The sequence below is a fragment of the Ananas comosus genome, linkage group 5, assembly GCF_001540865.1.
Source record: "Ananas comosus cultivar F153 linkage group 5, ASM154086v1, whole genome shotgun sequence".
NCBI lineage: Eukaryota > Viridiplantae > Streptophyta > Magnoliopsida > Poales > Bromeliaceae > Ananas > Ananas comosus.
The window spans coordinates 813,082-831,977 of record NC_033625.1 but is presented as its reverse complement, the minus strand read 5'-3'; the positions used below and the strand labels follow the sequence as shown (position 1 = coordinate 831,977).

Sequence of the window (18,896 nt, the reverse complement as noted above, 5' to 3'; positions counted from 1 at the left end):
ATGCCGTGCATGCATGCAAGCATTTATTCATCAATGGACTCATTAACCTGAGCCATGTCCTTGTTCACTATCTTAGTTATGGGACTTTCCCCTTTTTTGGTCTCTTCACTGTAATAAAATATATTTTAGACGATATTTTTTAGAAAACTCTTTATTTTAGCTTCTTCAATATTTGATATGTATTGACATTATGATTAAGCACCGTCAATAAACATATGTTTATCAAATACTGATAAAAATTATCCGACGTTATATTAAAGCATCGATATATTTATCCCGATATATTTATTTAACGACTCTTTGCTTGACACTCTTACAAGCGTCGGGATTATTTTTGCCAATGCTTTGAAACGTCGCTAGTTATTGTTTAAAGTGTTCTTAAGTGCAATATTTGTTGTAGTGCTTGAAACTTTTGGTTCTAAATAGCTTTATTCAGTTACAACTTAGACTTTGATCTCTTGTGCAAAGTAATGGCATTTATATTATGAGAGGCTCACTCAATCTCATTAAGAAACAATTATGCTTATTCATGCAATGAGGAGCGTTCAACATTAATTCAATCGTAGTGCGAACTGTGGACCAACACTCAAACGTACGTCTCAAGCCCATGGAGTGTAAACTTTTTAAGAGCAACGAAACATGATAACAATGAGCCTTAATATTTGTAGAGTAATTGAATATGTGCACAAACTTCATCTAATTACTTAGAGGCTCCTAATTATTAATACAAGCTGTTCCCTAGTTAAGCGTAAATTCCCTTGTCATAAGCCAATTTTCTCTTGATCCTATAATTTATTATAAGTACACTTAAGGCCACTCAATATATTGATTAACATGCATGGTATAATAGCTGATTATATATAACTTTCCATCAGAACAATGTAATAATTTGTATGAAGCACTAAATTAATTGACTACATTTGACTCTACCAGGGGAAAAAACTACATAAATGAAAGTTAATATTGCTGATCATCTCATGCATCTGCGCCATGGTCTATGCACTAATACTAATACGCCTGAGACCCCCCCCAAAAATTAATGCAAGAACGCGCTTTGCTGTCAAATTAATTAAACTGTTTAGATATATAAAAAAATAAAAATTGTACAATAAAATTAACTCCTTCCAACAATTCCGGCCTCAAACCCGGAGAAACGTGGATGGATCAGATTGGTTGAAAAGGTCGACATGTACAGAACTAGTCATCGTGACAATGACCAAAATGATCTGTTAATATTTATGGAAAAAATATCTATTTGTTTATGTGAAAATTAAGAGTGTTTTGATTTGCGTTGTATGCAGCAAAGTTGTAACAAGTTTATAGTTTATACTTTACACACCTTAGGTGTTGCTATGCTAACAAAGTCAACTAACATGAAAGATACAGATTTTTTTTTTTTTTGGGAGAAAAAAAAAACTTGCTTCGATCCCACACCTGAAGTTTTAGGGCAAGTGATTAGACTAGCCAGGTAATATTTATAGTTATCACAAATAAATAAAAAAAGAGCAACAAAAGATTGCCAAATGATCGACTATTGATTGTGAAAAGTTATAAAATTTTGTAGGTGAGCACAGTGGTTTTCACTAAAAATTGTATCTTTGAAGAGAAAGTTCTTTTATTCTTCTTAAATTCCAAAAATGTAATCATATTGGGAATATGCATGCTAATTATTAATGAAGACTATGGCATAAGTCAAAAATCCTTTGGAAGGTTTGAGACTATGCCACTTGCTTAATTTTTCTTTTTTTTTCATTTTTTTTTTCTGGAGGTAAAATTAAGCCCATAGACACATCCTAGCTTGAATCTTCAATTAGGTTAAAAGTTATAAACTTTGGATACAAGTGACGAGAGCGCCGATAAACCAAAGAAGCTCTACCGCAGGCTCGAAAAGCCTTATATATTTTCTATCACTTTCCGCTACCTATATATAATCATACCTAACATTAATTATAAATTCCACATTGTATGGTGTTAAGTCTCTTACTCTCTTTGACTAGAGAATAATGTTTGGAATCATATGATCTGTCTTAATTTTTATTCATGACACACTAAAAAATAATAATGTTTATTCAGCCAAAAGGAAATTAATTCTTTGATCATCAAATGGTAATTAATTTGTTATTCTAATCAGATTATCTTACTACTACTATGCGTACTTACCCTTGTTTAATTCACCTAAATCTAAATCTCTCCTTCCGAGATTGTTTTATTGATTTTTTAAAATATATTTTCTTTTTGATAATTACGAAATTTTCATACGGGCTCTTATGGAAAAGTGAAGAAAACAAAAAAAGGAAATTCTATATATGAGCTTCACATAAAAAATTGTGTAAGGAGGCCATCAAAATATGTAACGAAGAGAAGCTCATTAGACAATTATTTAATTAATTTCTTTTCACATATAATCCTATTTCTAAAAGATCTTTTGAAGGTTGTATTCAACGCCATATTGTTTATTTAATAATGAACATTGAAATTTCAAACATAAGTGATCGAGCAAGCATAAATTGATATTAATGGTGTAGCTAATTAACATTGTTATGTTTATATATCATGTTTTACAACCTCTACTAAAGCTTAAGATAATATTGAGAGAAACGTAGTAGACCATCTAGCTCTACCTTCAACTTGGACTTTTGGGAGTTTACACTTGACTTATTCATACATTTGATTTGATCCTTCGTTTGTTCATTTGCGATGCATGCACCTTTATAACGAACCTATCAAAGCTAATAAAAATGCCTAACGCTTATTCCTTTCGTAGGTCATGCTCACCGCAATGATCATAGCACCATCTATAGTTGTACATGTATTAGTACATTCACATTGGAATGTGGATTTGAGGACTATATATATATCTTCTGACGAATTATAAGAAGAAAAAAGTTAGAAGATGAAAGAGCCTTTAATTAGATGCTTATTTTCTATTTATATTCTTTGGTGGGAGACAAATATAAGGATGATTCGGCTGTTTACTTTGACTGGGATTGTTAGAAAATGATGTCCCAACCTATAGATATTAAAGATTCATGGGAATTGATTCCGATTCATGGGAATTGATTCCTGGTCCTTTTTTTTTTATTTAACTTTTTGGAATAACTTCTGTACTTCATAAATTTGAAATTAACACAAACTATTTGGATAATGTAATTTTGTGAAGGAAAAAAAAAAAACCTATCTTTTAAAAAAAAAATTGGAGTGGAATCTCTAGGAGATATTATGTGCAACAACAACTGATTGATGAGTAATGCTAAAATTCAGAAAATATTAAATATTATTTTTTTCTCATGAAAATTCTTGAAGTACTTCTAGCTATTTTGGTCCTCGAGTTAACTAAATGAGATTTTCTAGTACTTTAATATTTTAAAAAAAAGGCTAAAATGCTAGGCAAACAAGGTTTAATTTCTTAATCATCCCACGCACCTCTCATAACAAGCATTGTATACTTTTTTTTTTTTTTTTTTTTTATTAAGTACTACTCTGCTTCCATAATACGAGGAATAAATAAACTCTATCATGTCCTGGATGAAGCTCGCGACAAAAGAATNTTTTTATTAAGTACTACTCTGCTTCCATAATACGAGGAATAAATAAACTCTATCATGTCCTGGATGAAGCTCGCGACAAAAGAATATATCATGTTGTATGTACATCCTCTGATGAAGTTACCTTAAAATACTTAAAACAAAGTAATTGATAATTTAAATTCCAAATTAAATATAGAGATCATGATGACTCATCCATGCATACACTTATATATTTGACTTCTTGACAATTTTACGCCTTTTTTCACTCTAAAAAATCCAAATATTTTAGGAATCTAAATGAAATAGAGCTATTGATTTCAATTTCTAAAGATTGATCAAGTCGTATTCTCCCTCCATGATTCTTGGTGCCAGGACCCACAAAGTTTAAGTTATATTATGTAATATGGAGACATTTAATTACGACAGCGTTGACAATTTACACTTTAAACTAACTAATATATAACATAATCTTCGTCGTATACCACAATTTGGCCGGTGGGTTTTATTATAATTCACGAGAGAAGCAAGTATTATTAGTTAATTTTGGTTCTTGTCATATACACATGATGCAAAGTTTTGACATGAATATAATTTTCCGAGTGCATTTATGTGAATGAGTGTAATAAAAATGCTATGTACATTTACTAACTCACTTGTGAGTTGTGACGTGCATTTCTAATGTTGTCCTAATGTATGGATAATTGGATTACTTCACCGAAGTATCCACAATATATTCAATTCAGAGTTATATATTTCTTATTTTTCTTTTCGTTTCCTTATTAATTATTCCTTAAAATGCACTATACATGCTCCTTTACAATATTGGATTAATATTAGCTGAGCAAAGTGACTACGAGTCTTTTTGCATGGAAAAACGAGGTGAGGATTTAGTAGGTTAATAGAAAGAATGAGTTAAAAAACAAAAAAAAAAAAGAAAAGAAAAGAAACGAAAAGAAAGATGAAAAATCTACTATTTTTATAATGAGAAAGAACGGGGAATATTAGAGGAAGCCAAAGATTCGAAGTACCGTTGAAAGTCGGAGCCGAGAGACACACGCTGCCGTGTTCAATTCATCTTAAAGTGACTGGCACAACGCAGGCTTCGCTAGAAGTCGGCGGCGGAGCACAAAACCTGCCGTGTTCGCTTGGGCCCATAATGTACTTTTTTAGTCCATAGAAGACCCGAAACTTTATCGATGCCCAAAAGGGCCTGCAATTTTGCAGCCTCTGCTCTTCTTGGGCCTTCAGTTTGGTTAAGATACATTAGTACAAATGCACCGAATTAAATTCCCGGTCCAAAAGGCCCAAAAGACACAAATGACTCTTCTTGGGCCCCTAAATGAACTGCTCAATATGCGCGTTGTACACTGAACATACACCATGAAATCCATGGACCGGTGGAGTTGAAAGAAATTTTGGTATACGCTGGTCTATTACTTTATCCAATAAAAGTTTTTAAAACCTATGATACAGGCATCATTTTAACTAAAAAAAATTAAATGATTTATAAGAACTACAATTTTTGATATATTTGGTCCAATAAAATTATAGTATAAGATTAGGTGAGGTTTCAGAATTGACTAACTCCTCATTTTTTTAAATAAAAAGCTCTAAAAAAATAAAAAAATAAAAAGCAAACTCTCTATTCTCAGAAGGAAAATAATATTTTTAAATATTGTACAAAATATTCAACTATTTATATATGTGATCACCACTGCTTAGCTTATATAATATATATTTTAACACCGCTAAGACATAATATGATAAGTCTCCAAACACAGGAATAATATGTGTTCGTGCGAACCTATAAGGCTATAACTATCTTAAAAAAAAAAAAAAAAAAAAAAAAAAAAAAAATCATATGCTTTGTTCTCCAGTGTTGATTTGTAGTGGCACCGATCCATGATGGAAGACCAGGTTCACGCAACTCTACAGATATTTCTTGCTGCATACGCTGCGACGATTCAATTGGTCCACGTGTCTGTATTCCCCACCATCAGTTAAGTTTTACGCTCTCGTCGTCGTCGTCGTCGTCGTCTTCTTCTTCTACACTATACAGTACACACTCGCGTGTAAGGTGCTCGACCATACACACCCTGCTTTTATACGCTTCTTCCCCTGTCTCTATTCCCTCTTCGTCTTCGTACATAGTTTTGGAGTCGATTACGGTGTCGCATTGCTCGCGGGGGGCCCATGGCCATGGCCTCGTCCTCTACTCTCACCGCGTATAGAGTGTTGTTCACCGCGTTAGGTCTCTTTATGCTCGCCACCCTCGTCTATACCCTCGTCACCGATGGGTCTCCCTTCCGACGCGAACTCCTCACCCCGTAAGTTTTGATTCCATCGATCACTCTAGAGATCGTCTATCTTAAGGAGATGAGGATTGTTGTGTACTCTGGATCCTAATGTTGGAGACCCACCTATGAATTTTGTGGAATTTGGTAATAATTTTAGTTTCGAAGTTGAAGACATTGCTTTTGTTTAATTGAGCTGCTACATGATGAGGAAATTAGGGCAAAAAAACAATTCACGAGCTTCAGGTTGGTCCCTAAACTTTGATTTGTCACATTAGGATGCTCGAACTTTTGGAACATTTCAATATTAGTCCTGCTGGTCAGCTTCTGTTGCTCGGAGAACTAAAAATCTGATGCGGCGTGCCAAGTCATTGTTCTTGCAAAAATATCTTGATCTAGATTATTCACTCCATCAACGAGTGAAATACGAGTTAACAACTCTACTATTATTCTGATGGAAATTATAAAGAAAGTGATTGGATTCATTGGAACTCCAACTAGATGTAATCCTAAGACGTAGTAGATACTGTGATGAAACAAGTAGTCGATCTCTTATAAACTCGTAGTGATAATTTTTGTCCACTTGAGATCTAAGTTATGCGTAGCGAAAGTGTGGATTGTGGTGTGACAATTTATCTCCTCTGTTGCTGATAGACCTTTAATGAATTGTACTTTTCATCGGTGTGTTCTCTGATGAGGAAGCAATTTTTTCTAGCAGTTTCTTTTGCTGTCAAGTCTAATAGTCGCTTGTTTTTTAAGACTCTTGCATTTTGCTGCAAACGGCTTTTTTACTGGCAGTTGTTTTCTTATTGGCTACCTTTTTTTTTTTTTTTTTTGATTAAACAGGGATATACCCTATTTTCCTTATTTGCTACCTTTGATCTTGAGGATTGACAATTCTTTCCTTACTATTGATGATGACTTCCAAAACTGATGTAGGTGGATGTCTGCAACTTTGGTCGACTTCTATGCGAATGTGGTTGCAATCTCGGTATACCCTCTAGCTTATGTTTAAATGCCTCGTTGATTGTAGGTGTCTCCACTTGATATCAACTATATAGTTGTTTAATGACCTGAGTTTTAAATTGCTGTCGGCAGAAAAGCTAGTTTTGAGAAAATGGAGTAAAGCATCCCACTAGTTTCATTTGGATCAATGCAATTAAACAGCATGTCTTGACTTATGGGGAACATTATCTTTCACTGGGGACATAAAAATGCACATTTATTTAACCATCAAATAATTCCTACATTAAAGAATGAGTCTTATAGCCAATAAGACTCATTCTGTAATTTTGATAGTCCCTGCCATATAAAATGTTGCCACCAAATTTTATCATGATACTTTTTTTTTCATTCCATTCCAGAGTATGGATTGCACTAGGTTTTAAGTTCTCATGGCCTTGCAATCCAAACGGGTCCATTCGAATGTAAAGAATATCCTTTCTTTAATCTCATCTATATGCAACCAAAAACAAACTAATCCTCAAACTTTTTGTTGGTTGTATGTTTGATGGAAGCTCGATTCAGTATGACAAGATACTTTTTTTTTGGATTAAAATTTAGGTTTGGGTTATCTACAAAGAATCAAGCTGGATTAGTTCAGTAATTTGGATTGTTCTGTTAGTTTGTTTTGGCAGGTATAATCATCTTACACTCTTCATTTACTATTTATTTATTTTTCATTATTGTGTTAACTTGTTCTTTTGTATCTTTTTTTTTAATTGTTTTTCTTTGACTAATAGTTAGTTATCTTTTTAGTATTGCCACATGTGCTTATATTGTCAAGAAACTCTATGAAGTTTCATCTCAAGGTCTTGCACAGGATCCTCTGGATCTGTTATTATTGAGGTATGATATCTATTATCAACTTATAATGAATCCTCTAATTAATACCTCACAATGTCTTCTCTGTTACCATTTTCTTTAACTATATTGTGTTTATTCTAGTCTATATTTTCTGCACTATCTTGAATATCATGTAATAATATGTGTGCAAAACTGCTTTCAGGAATGATCACACCCAAAAAAGGTTCTCGTTTGTCGTATTTGGGAGAATACTTTTTAGTATTTTAGGGGTATTTATGGTGGCAGTAATCTCTTACACGATAATTACTGATGGACTTCCTTTTAGGATGGAGTTGTTGACACCGTAAGTATTTTTCTATATTTTTGTATATTCTTTACTGTTTTTAAGAACATAAGAACTAAAGATTTTTCAGTTTTCTTTATCTGGTAGTGTGTAGTGTACTTGAAAATGCAGTCATTAAACTGTTTGTTTTGCTCACTGCAAGTAAATAATCCAAAGCCAAAATGTATTAAATAGAATGCTAATGGTACAAATGGCAAAAGCGCATCTCTTTCATGCTTGATTTGTTAGTTAATGAAAATAAAACTCACTCTGGCCTCAAGGATGAATATTATGTTTCTTGAAGGTTTTTATGAGTTGCGTAAAATGTTGCACGTCTTTTAACATCTCTCTCTCTCTCTCTCTCTCTTCTTTTTTTCTTTTTCCTTTTTTTTTAGATATGAAACATCTCTTTCTTTTTTTGCTTAATATAACACATATTTTATGCTAAACAAACCGTCGACATGCATTCAGGTGGATGGCTGCAACACTGATCGACTTCTATATAAATGTTGTTGCCATATCGGTAAGAGTCATACATATAACCTTTATAATCTTCTTCATCTCAGGTAAAAAAGCATTTAGAATTTTTGTATTAAATGATGAAGTAGCTAGAGACGATGGATATTAGAGCTTTAGACACCAATGACAAGAAAAGAGAAAGGTCCCACCAATACAAACTTACTCTTAACCGAAACATTACACAGTATTCCAAATTATCCCAACTAAGTCAAAAATTTCAAGCATAACATGGAGATCAAGAAGTTGCAACTCAAATATTAATGAGGAAATTTTGAGAGTATTTAATTTATCTGAACTTTCATTTTCCTTTCAAATATTTTATTGTGCTTATTGATGGTCTAATCTGTCTAGAAAACTAAACTATTTGCAGCTTATATGCCCTCTTGTTACTACCAAAATTACTCTAGACTTTTATGTTCTCTTTCTATCAGCTTATCATGTTTTGGTACTTATGCGTATTAAAAGAACAAAATTAAACTATCCAGAGATGTTTTTTCTTTTAGAATAAAAGCCAAAACAGAACTACTACTCCACTTCTTGCATGTAGAACAGTGAGTGAAGCCGAGTTAAACAAGCACCTAGCATTTATATTAACAGAAGAAGAACATACTTTTACATTTGCAGAAGGCTGTAAATAGTATAGTGACTTCCTTTTGTGGAGGAAAGCTCTTTGGCATATGGATGTAGTCATTTTAGCCGTGACCTCCCGTTGAGCTATATGCACACCTGTTCAATTGTTTTTTTTTTTTTGCAAAAAAAGCTACTCATTTTCCGCCTTGTAATTATAGGTATGGGTTGCTCACAAGGAGTCAACGTGGATAGGTGCATTATTTTGGATCTGTTTGTTGATCTGCTTTGGCAGGTACTTTTCTTAATGATGATTTATATGTTTAATACATGTTGAAGTTCCTTTCCTTGTGCTCCTTACTACTACTTATATTGAATCATTACTTTATATCCATTCTTTTCTCGCATCACCTGTTTGGCCCGATCAGTTGACAATCGTGTCCGTTAAATAATATTTCGAAGAAAAAAGATTGAAACAGAATATTTTCGTATTAATATTATTTCCATGTTTCTTCTTTTAGCATCACTACGTGCTTCTACATCGTCAGTCAACTATTCCGACTGTCGCCTCAAGAGCCAATATACCATGTTTTGTTGGACTTTAACAGCAAATATGGAAAGAGTACACCGTCGAAGTAATCCATGCGCTATTGTATCCAAGGTCATCGGTTTCTCCTATAGGTCTTATACGGTGTTTTGGGCATCTGTTGTACTACACAGTTTGTGTCAGAATAAGTTTGTAAATTTAGCATCCTTACACTGAACAGCCTTCGATTCTGCAATCCATAGCATTACACTGACCAGCCTTAGTTTCTGCAATTCATTTATGGCCTGCATGTATCAAATAACGCTGTAAAAAAATATGTGAAATTTCTGTTGTGTAAAGACAATATATATATATATATATATATATATATATATATATATATATATATATATATATGCAGCTGGTGCTATTGCATGGCAAAATTCACTTGTTGCCCAGCCTCTGCTTCACTTCTCGTGTGGATATAGAATTTCTTTTTTTTTTATTTGTCTTTTTTATGAATGGCTCCATTTTTTTAAAATATTTATAGATACTCTCCGCAGAATTTTTGTTCTAATAATTTCTGTCTCACCGACCGTTCTTAGAGCAAGTGGCAAAGTGTTTGGTAGTTGGTATTCAAAGACCCATGTTCGGCTTCTCGTATAATTTTTCCTGATACTCGTTTTTTTTTTTTTTTTTTTTTTTTTTTTATTTGGTGGCTTCCTCGGTGGTTGCAAATTCTCCCATGTGTTCAAATTTATCTCGTTTGGTTATTAAGAAAAAGTTATTTTAGCTTTTACGCCACAGGTATGATAATAAAACCTTTCATTCTCGTCTCAATTTTCACAGCAGTACTTGTGAATCACGTGATGGAAATAATAAATAGCTGCGGATAATCCAAAGCATTAGTAATGTGTACGGTAGTAACCCCTGAGCAAGCAATTTGATCTGACGGCTCAGATGTCAATCCGATTGATCCCGACCGTCCAGAACTGAACGGTCGAGATCTCACCGGTGGAAATCTAACCATTAGCGTTGTTCATGGTCCCACTGAACCAAAAAAAAAAACAAAGGCGTTCCTAGTTGGGTGACCAGAAAAAATATCGAGCCCGTTCCCGTCATTTCGCCTCCCCTCTCTCTTCCCCCCTCTCTCTCTCATGGCGCTCGCTTCCCCAACCTCGGGAGCTCTCCTATGCCGTGTTCATGGGAGCTCTCGAGCCCCTCTCCCCCTCCGCTCCTCTCTTCGCTTCTCCTCCGATCTCAATCGGAGGCGATCCATATCGATCCGCGTATCTGCAGCTTCAGGTGATTCGATTTACTTTTCTTTCGGTGCCTTGCGATTTTTGGACTCTTATCGATGCGATTCAATCTTCGATCATATTCATCTTATTTAACTTTACTGATATTTGAGTTCTGTTGCGTTATAAGTGATCGCTAGGTTTGTTAGCTTGAATTGCTCATCGATTAGTATTAGCAGTGATTGGATCGTTGGGATAAGATATTGTTATTAAGTTGGGGGCTCGAGGAAGATACGAGGATCATTTTGACAATTGGTATGAGATAAAGCTTCTCAAAAGCATAAAAATATGAAGTGATTGCATGATTATCTGGAGGAAGTTCAAATGCATCCTGTCGATTTATTTTTGTGCTACATCTTATGATTGTTGGGCAGGATTTTTGTTTTCTGGATTTTTTTTTCCTTCTTTCCATAGTTCCTAGTGAGTTAATGAACTTATGGTTTCCAGATACACCATGCTTTATGCTTGCTATAAGTAGTACTGCCGAAGTACTACTAGTTTTTCTTTTCAAAAAAACAATAGAAGTGCAACTAGTTTTATAAGCAAGTTCTTTTTGTGGATTCTGTCTTGTATATTTGATGAAAGTATGCCCATGGAGCAACTCAATTTGCCATCAGAGAAACCAGAAATGGCATGATCTTTTGCTGTGGAAAGTAAGATAACATAGTGCTCCTCGGTAATATATGATACTGTGATTGATCAGGATACCAGTATTCTCCATTCCTCAGGGACCTTAAATGTGGTGAGGACCCTAGGAATTAGGAACAGTAAATAATGTGAGCAGTTGATAGTATGCCAAAACCTTGTTGTATGAAGATAGAGGGGAGCTGATAAACAAGGGAGCTTGCTGAATTTCTTTATTGTTTTAGATATGTATAATCAGGAGTTCAAGATAGGTTTATTGTGCACAGTGGACTGACCGACTGAGTAGAGCCTTTATGGCTTGTCAGGAAAATGGTTTGTCAATTTTTTATTGGAACCCTTTCCCAATCTGTCCTAGCAGCATTGAGAGACTTGTATTCGAGAGACATCCTCTCAACATAGTTAGGTTTTGATGACGTAAAGTTTGCCCCACCTTTATTTATGTCACCACATGTCATTTGTGTCGATATTTGATGATATACATGCTGGTCATGGAACAATAGAAATTTTATGCGCTTCTTTTGTATGATAATGATGATTATAGCCTTTTATGTTGTTTTTTTTAAAATTTTTATACATCTGATTCTCTTTCATTTCAGTGTATATATCATGAACTGGAATTGCACTCTATGCTACTTATTTAGATTACAAAAATAAAATCGCTACTTGTTGGTTTTATTGTGACTCTATTTTGCAGAGTATATTTTGTTGTTAGATATGCAATTATCGAACTATTGTCGTTTCTCAATTTGAATAATTCCTAATTGAGTTAGTGCTTCTTTCTGGATCTTTAGTTAATAATGGATTGCTTATAGCAAATTTGAGCACTAATTGGATACTTTCCATGTCATTATTCTCCACCGATGTTTAAGCAGCAGCCCAAACTGGTAGTGTTGCTCCTGCAATATCGCTGAGTGAAAAGGCACTGAATCATCTGAGTAAGATGAGGGTTGAACGGAATGAAGATCTTTGCCTGAGGATTGGGGTCAAGCAAGGTGGGTGTTCTGGAATGTCTTATACTATGGAGCTTGAGAATCGAGCGAATACGAAGCCCGACGACTCAATTATAGAATACAATGGCTTTACAATAGGTATGGTTCTTTCTTGCCCCACTGTTTCAGGATCTTGATTGGACAGAAATCAGTAGTGTACATTTAAATGCTATCAGAACCTTGCTATGAAATTAGGATAAAGCAGTAGGAATATGTTTGTTTACTGCTAGCACATAATTATATGTTAAGTATTGTGAAAAATCTATTCTCACATAGTTTGATACTTTTTTAATACACTTGTTATCCTTAATGTTCAGATTAATGTTGAAAGTGTATCAAGCAACTTCGTGACCTCTTTGGATTGCATAACAACATAGAAAATTTAGAAAGGAGATGCATAACATGAATACACCAATTGATGGTTGATACACTATTTCTTATCCATGTATACTCTTTTCCTAACATCTCTCTTTTGGCTTTGGTCATGTAGTGTGTGATCCGAAGAGCCTTCTTTTTGTCTTCGGTATGCAACTGGACTACAGCGAGGCGCTTATAGGTGGGGGCTTCTCATTTAAGAATCCAAATGCAACAAAGACGTGCGGCTGTGGTAAATCTTTTGCTACTGAAAACAGCAGCAGTAACAGCAATACCAGTAATGAGGCCTTATGTACTAACTAACTGGTGCCCAGCAACCCTTCCATGTAACTATCTGTCATCTCATGTAATTTACTCTGTCAAAACATCCTATACTGAAATGTATGACAAATGGTATAACAGCACAGATGTTCTCTGACTATGAAAAGAGATCTGCATGATTAAGTATTAATTTTGCGGTTTCAAATTTATATATTTTTGGTTATGCCAAGCGGTAGTGTTTTTTGCGTACAAAGTTGTAATAGCTGTCCCTTCTTAAATCCATCAATACCTCAGTCACAAAACTGTCCTTCACCGGAGTATCCAATTCAATATTTCCAATTCAAATTTGGATGCCAAAATAGAACGACTGTATCCGCTAGTATCAGTGTTTATTTTCCTACTGAAGCCAATAGCCGATTCCGGCTGAGGGTGTCAAGGCCTCAAGGGTAGGGCCGTAACAAAATAATCTATTCACTTCAGAAATTTCACTCCTGGGTGTAAAGTGAAAAGAAAGAAACAAATAACAAAAAAAAAAAAAAAAAATACAAACACCACCTAAATGTCCAAATAAGTTCCAAAAGTCAATTTAAGTTTAATCAATTAGCTATACAATTACTCCTCTAGGCACAAGCTACATGCAAATACTCCTCTAGGAACAAGCTACATGCAGATATTATCTCAACATTGCAGGCTGAAAACTTTCGAGCTTGGGAGTTCAAAGTTTGATGCTGTAAGATAAATCGTTGTTGCTACTAATAAAACTCACTGACAGTTCCAGATGGTACAACCTCATAGCTCTCAAAAACCATGTCGCAGTATTATCCCTACAATATTATATTCCCCATACATGGTGCCTGATTCAGGGTTTCTGGAACATAGAAACAGAGGATTCCGGCAACTTGTTTGGATTCTCCTGTTCGAGCTTTATATTTGCCGGCTCATCTATTGCCATTGAACTGGGTTCTGAAGGCTGCATGTGGACAAGCCAAAAGGCATTAGAAAGTTATAACACCATCATAGGAATCATTGTTGAAACCTGCTTGAGCTAGCACTTGGAACTGCTTCTCTACATTGAAAGGTGACAACCCAATATATAGTCCCTCATTAGAGAGTACGAAGATAGAAAAGCTAACAAACTAGTAACAGTTCAGGCCAACAAGTTATTAATGCTAATGGAGTAATCAGGTAATTAAATAGATGTCTAGTGAATTGGAAGCTGAAGGAGCTTTTGAATTCTAAAAGCAGAAGTTTAGTTTGAAGCTTCCACTGCTTCTGCTGCGGAAAGCTGTTCGGAGGAATCAATGAAAAAAAGGTCAATGATTTTTTCGAACGGCTTTTCTCCACAACATTTTTGCAGAAGTTTTAATGAGGCCAGGTAGGCCCCCTAACATGCATAACATTTATTTCACTTAATGATCATAAAAGTCACCTTAGAGGATGCGATCTCCATGGGCTCTGTACCCTTGAAATGTTCCATGGCTACTTTAAGAGCTTCCTGCAAGATAATAGAATTTTGAACAGAATGAAAAAAAAAAAAAGAAAAAGAAGAAAGAGGAGAAAGGAGGACAACTGCTATTCGACAAGCTGTTATTCACTGTTTTGCACGAATTGCTATTTCAAGAGCTTTCTTGCAACCTACAGTTCAATAAAATGTTTGTTTCACACAAGCTCCTAAAATCACCATTTCTGTGGATCCATCCAAGTGATAACAGTACCAAAATATTAGAAAATCTAGCTGAGTGCCTCCAAGAGTCTTTCAAAACAAAATGAAAAATAATGGGAGGAAAACAAATGCAAAGTATTAACATCTAGTTGACTGTTTAAAAGTATATTCAGTAGATTTTTAAATCAGTACCTGATCTTTAGTCTCATTTTCAGCGTTCTCTCTCTTGACTCTTACATTCTGAATACTGTTTGATGCTCTCCTGCAAGAAAATGTTATTGTCGTTAGAATGCAAATAACAGAAAAAACAAAAGAAAAAGAACATTGGGAAAAAAGTAGATACCGTAATGTCTCCTCTGAAGGCTTGGAATCATCCATTTCCATATCAGAATCTGGATCATGCCTTTCGTCAGGATCCTCTTGATCTTCATCAGGCTGGATATAAAAAGAAAAAAGGGTTACTGGTCAATCATGCTAATACTATATTAACTGTCTCATCCTTATGGTTTAACACCAAATCCTATAATTTATCCCGATACAGTGATCAGACAAATGCAAATTTGCTTAATGTGTAGAAAGATTGAAAGTAAGAATTACAAAAGTACACTGGTATTATGACCAAAGGATATCACGATAACTATGTATAATAAGGTTAATAAACTGCAGAAGTAAAATTCAATCCGATTTAAATATTTCTAACATTTAGAAGAGGGAAAAAGAAAAGTTTACCTCAGGAAACTCGGTATCAGGAGGGCGTTCTTGAAATTGGACACTAGGAGCATGACGAAGCTTTGAGAGATTATCAAGAAGTTTTGACCTAATATCATCCAACTGCTGGCGAGTATTCTTGTTCTCCATGTTACTTGGTGCAACATGAAGAGTATAGTCTGGACCAAAATACTCATAATATTCGTGCTGAGGCATCTTGTCCTCAAGCTCTGCACCGAGGGCAACAGCTGTCTGCTCAGATATTAAAACACAAAATAAGACAGGAGAAGTAAAAAAGAAATAAAAGAAAAAATGAATCAGATGTGACACTTCAAAAAGATTGGCATGAAAAAACACTAAATAAATTGTCAGGGGAAGTGTCTCCCAATCCACAAGGCATAAAAGAAAAGCTACAGAGGACAATTATGTAGTTTTCTTAAACCGGATCAAGTTTCAACGCTACATCATAAAATTTTAACGAAAAAAGAAAATAGTGGATTTATCATTTCAAAGGTGCATAAAGTTTTCTATGTAGAAATATTGCAAAAACACTAATTACCATCCCGCAAGAATAATGCAGGAACGAGAAAACCGTAAGTACGGCAAAGAGAAGTCCATTAATTTCACAAATGGTTATTTTGATAAAGTTAGTTGAAAAATGGAGGAAAGTTCAGTATACATATAATGACAAGGGAAATGTATTACTTTACCTCATAACACCAACAGCGTGCAACATTTCTTATAGTATATCCACCACCACCAAGAAGCAATAATGGTACATTAAAAGATTTCATATATTTCACGCACTCCGCATGGCCTCTAATCGATAGGTTAAAACAGCCCAACCTATCACCTGACAAAGAATCAGCACCGCACTGAAGTACCACGGCACCAGGACGGAAAACTTCCATAACTTTTCCAATGATTGGCTTGAAGAGAGACTGATAACTCTCGTCATCAATTCCATCATCTAATGGAACATTTAAGGAGTAGTATTTTCCTTTCCCATATCCAATGTCACGTATATCACCCGTTCCAGGAAAGTAATCTCCAAACTTATGAAAGGAAACTGTCATCACTCTGTCGGTCGTATAGAATGCCTCCTCAACACCATCTCCATGGTGGATATCGATGTCCACATATAGCACTCGCTGCAAGTGGATAAAGGGGAAAAATGTCAATAAAAATTCAGCGATGGAAAATTTTATAGGGTCTTAGAATTTGCACATTGGAGCTTGATAACCATTTCAATTTCATCCTCAATAGTTTTCTTCCTCCGATTTCAACAGTTTAGTTCCTGAAGTTTGTTATGCATAATAATCCTGCTGTAAGTAATGTACCAAACAAGCAGCATCACTAGACTTTGCTTCACTAAATAGAAGCGTGAAGGACTAAGCTGAAATCAGAGTCAAACTTTAGGGACTAAATTGAAAATCTTGAGGTTAGAAATCAAAATAGAATTCCTTTTCTTACCAGTGCACTATCAAGCTGTCATCATATAAACTTTTTCCAAACAAACTATATTGTTAACCAGTACATTCTCAGAGCTAGAAAGCCACTATGGACAAATGAGATATCAATCTATAAATGGTTGCTGACCCAAAATCAATAGCCTAAAACTTGGTGTAAACTTCCCACCCAAATGTAGCAAGTACAATAGGGGTTTGTCATGAAACCAAAATAGCTAAATGCAGGTGTCATCAGTCCAACAAACTGAAATTCATTTCAGCCAAGCAATCTAAGCACAATATACAAATTTCTTACGGGCATGAAACAGTCTAATTATGGGAGAAAGATAAATTACGTACTTCATCTCTAAGAGGTAAGCCAAGAAAGAACACATCAAAACAACCTTCTACCACCATTCATGGCTCTTCATGACTTACAAAAAACTGTAGCAGTAAGTCAGTAACCTCTCACGTTTCCTCAATGAAATCTCCCTAATATCCAACGAATTGAGAACTTCCTTAAGAGAATTCTCATTATCAAAGTGATTAGCTAAGATGTATGTAAACACTCAACAGGTTGTTCAGCATACTAGTTGTTTAAGACTGTAAAAATATAAGGATTTGCACAGCTATGAGCCAAAAAAATTGGCAATCCTAATGTTATATCCATATTTCCCCCTTCCAAAAGTTTCCGATAGATGATCAAACTAAGTAGGAAGTAAACATTCTCATGCAAAACTCTTCTTTCAGATCGAATCAAGAACGAAGCGATTACCTCGTGGCGCTTGAGGAGTTCGAGGATGGCGAGGACGATATCGTTTACATAGCAAAACCCCGACGCCTCGCACTTCTTCGCATGATGCAACCCCCCGGCCCAATTGATGGCGATATCATGGCCATGGTTGAGCTTCACGGCGCCACCGACGGATCCTCCCGCATAGGTCTGGCAAAAACTGTACAATCCGTCGAAGACGGGGCAATCCTCGCCGACATTGAAGCGCTTTAGGGCACGGATCTGGTCCTGCTGCGTCTCCGGGGTGACGGATCGGAGGAAGCCGATGTAGTCGTCGGAGTGGAAGCGGCAGAGGTCGCGGTCGCGGGCGGGGTTGGGCTTGTAGACCTGCATGCTGTGGAGGAGGCCGTAGTGGGCGAGGAGGGCGTGGGTCATGCGGATGCGGTGGGGTTTCATGGGGTGCCCTTGGCCGTAGTAGTAGTTCCCCACCTCTGGGTCGTAGAAGTAGCACACCTTCCGCTTCGACCCGTCGGGGCAAACCGAAGCTAGCGAGTTCCCGCCCCCGTCCATGGCGGAGTCGCCCTCCTCCTCCTCCTCCTTCTCCGCCGCCGCCGCCGCCGCCGCCGCCGCCGCCGCCGCCGCAGCTACTTTCTCTTCGTTACGCGGAAACCCTAATCGGAGATTGGGGACGGGGATGAAGAGGGAAGGAGACGGTGGAGGCGAGTGTCGAGGGCCGGTTCGGAGTGTACAGCGCACAGAGGGAGAAGAGGGGAGGGGCTTTTTCGTATTATTTTTATTTTTTTCGATTGCTTTTATTTTGTTATTATTATGGAGGAGAGGAATTATGTGGGATTGTGGGGGCGATATTTGTACTAATATAAGCAGTGTTTATATGCAGGGGGAAAGTCCTATTATGAGAAGAAACTGCTAGAATATTGAAGATACAAAATATGACACGACCCCTTCAGCCTAGGGGTGAAAACTACTGAATATGATCAAATTTTGACAAAATTATATCTACATTCATATTTTTTTAAATCATATAAATTTGAATGCGGATATGTATTAGATACAAAATTTTCATTATCATATCCACTTAAAATAGATTCGAATTGAGATATGAGTTTAATTTGTATCTGGATAATAATATATATATTATTACTACGCATAAATAAATATGAACTAAAATTAACTCGTAAAATATATAAGACAAAG

At 35.7% G+C, this 18,896-nt stretch overlaps 3 protein-coding genes across 4 annotated transcripts; 2 read left to right on the top strand and 1 right to left on the bottom strand.

Annotated features, from left to right (window-relative positions):
* On the top strand, positions 5,608-9,949 carry LOC109709877. Of its 2 annotated transcripts, none has more exons than XM_020232244.1 (8): positions 5,608-5,854; positions 6,761-6,812; positions 7,385-7,458; positions 7,580-7,669; positions 7,830-7,970; positions 8,421-8,472; positions 9,257-9,330; positions 9,557-9,949. In XM_020232244.1, the coding sequence occupies exons 1-8, from the start codon at positions 5,721-5,723 to the stop codon at positions 9,672-9,674; spliced, it is 735 nt and encodes a 244-aa protein (XP_020087833.1). In that variant the 5' UTR covers positions 5,608-5,720; the 3' UTR covers positions 9,675-9,949. The 2 variants fall into 2 exon arrangements, with proteins under 2 accessions (XP_020087833.1, XP_020087834.1); XM_020232245.1 differs by lacking the exon at positions 5,608-5,854 and adding an exon at positions 5,871-6,067.
* On the top strand, positions 10,666-13,272 carry LOC109710492 (iron-sulfur assembly protein IscA, chloroplastic-like). The gene is made up of 3 exons (XM_020233103.1): positions 10,666-10,866; positions 12,377-12,592; positions 12,984-13,272. Exons 1-3 carry the CDS (start codon positions 10,719-10,721, stop codon positions 13,169-13,171), a joined length of 552 nt encoding a protein of 183 aa, XP_020088692.1. The 5' UTR covers positions 10,666-10,718; the 3' UTR covers positions 13,172-13,272.
* On the bottom strand, positions 13,686-18,522 carry LOC109710490 (probable histone deacetylase 19). The gene is made up of 7 exons (XM_020233102.1): positions 17,724-18,522; positions 16,211-16,651; positions 15,522-15,752; positions 15,136-15,227; positions 14,985-15,054; positions 14,559-14,624; positions 13,686-14,099 (listed from the first exon to the last, which is right to left on the bottom strand). Exons 1-7 carry the CDS (start codon positions 18,249-18,251, stop codon positions 13,989-13,991), a joined length of 1,539 nt encoding a protein of 512 aa, XP_020088691.1. The 5' UTR covers positions 18,252-18,522; the 3' UTR covers positions 13,686-13,988.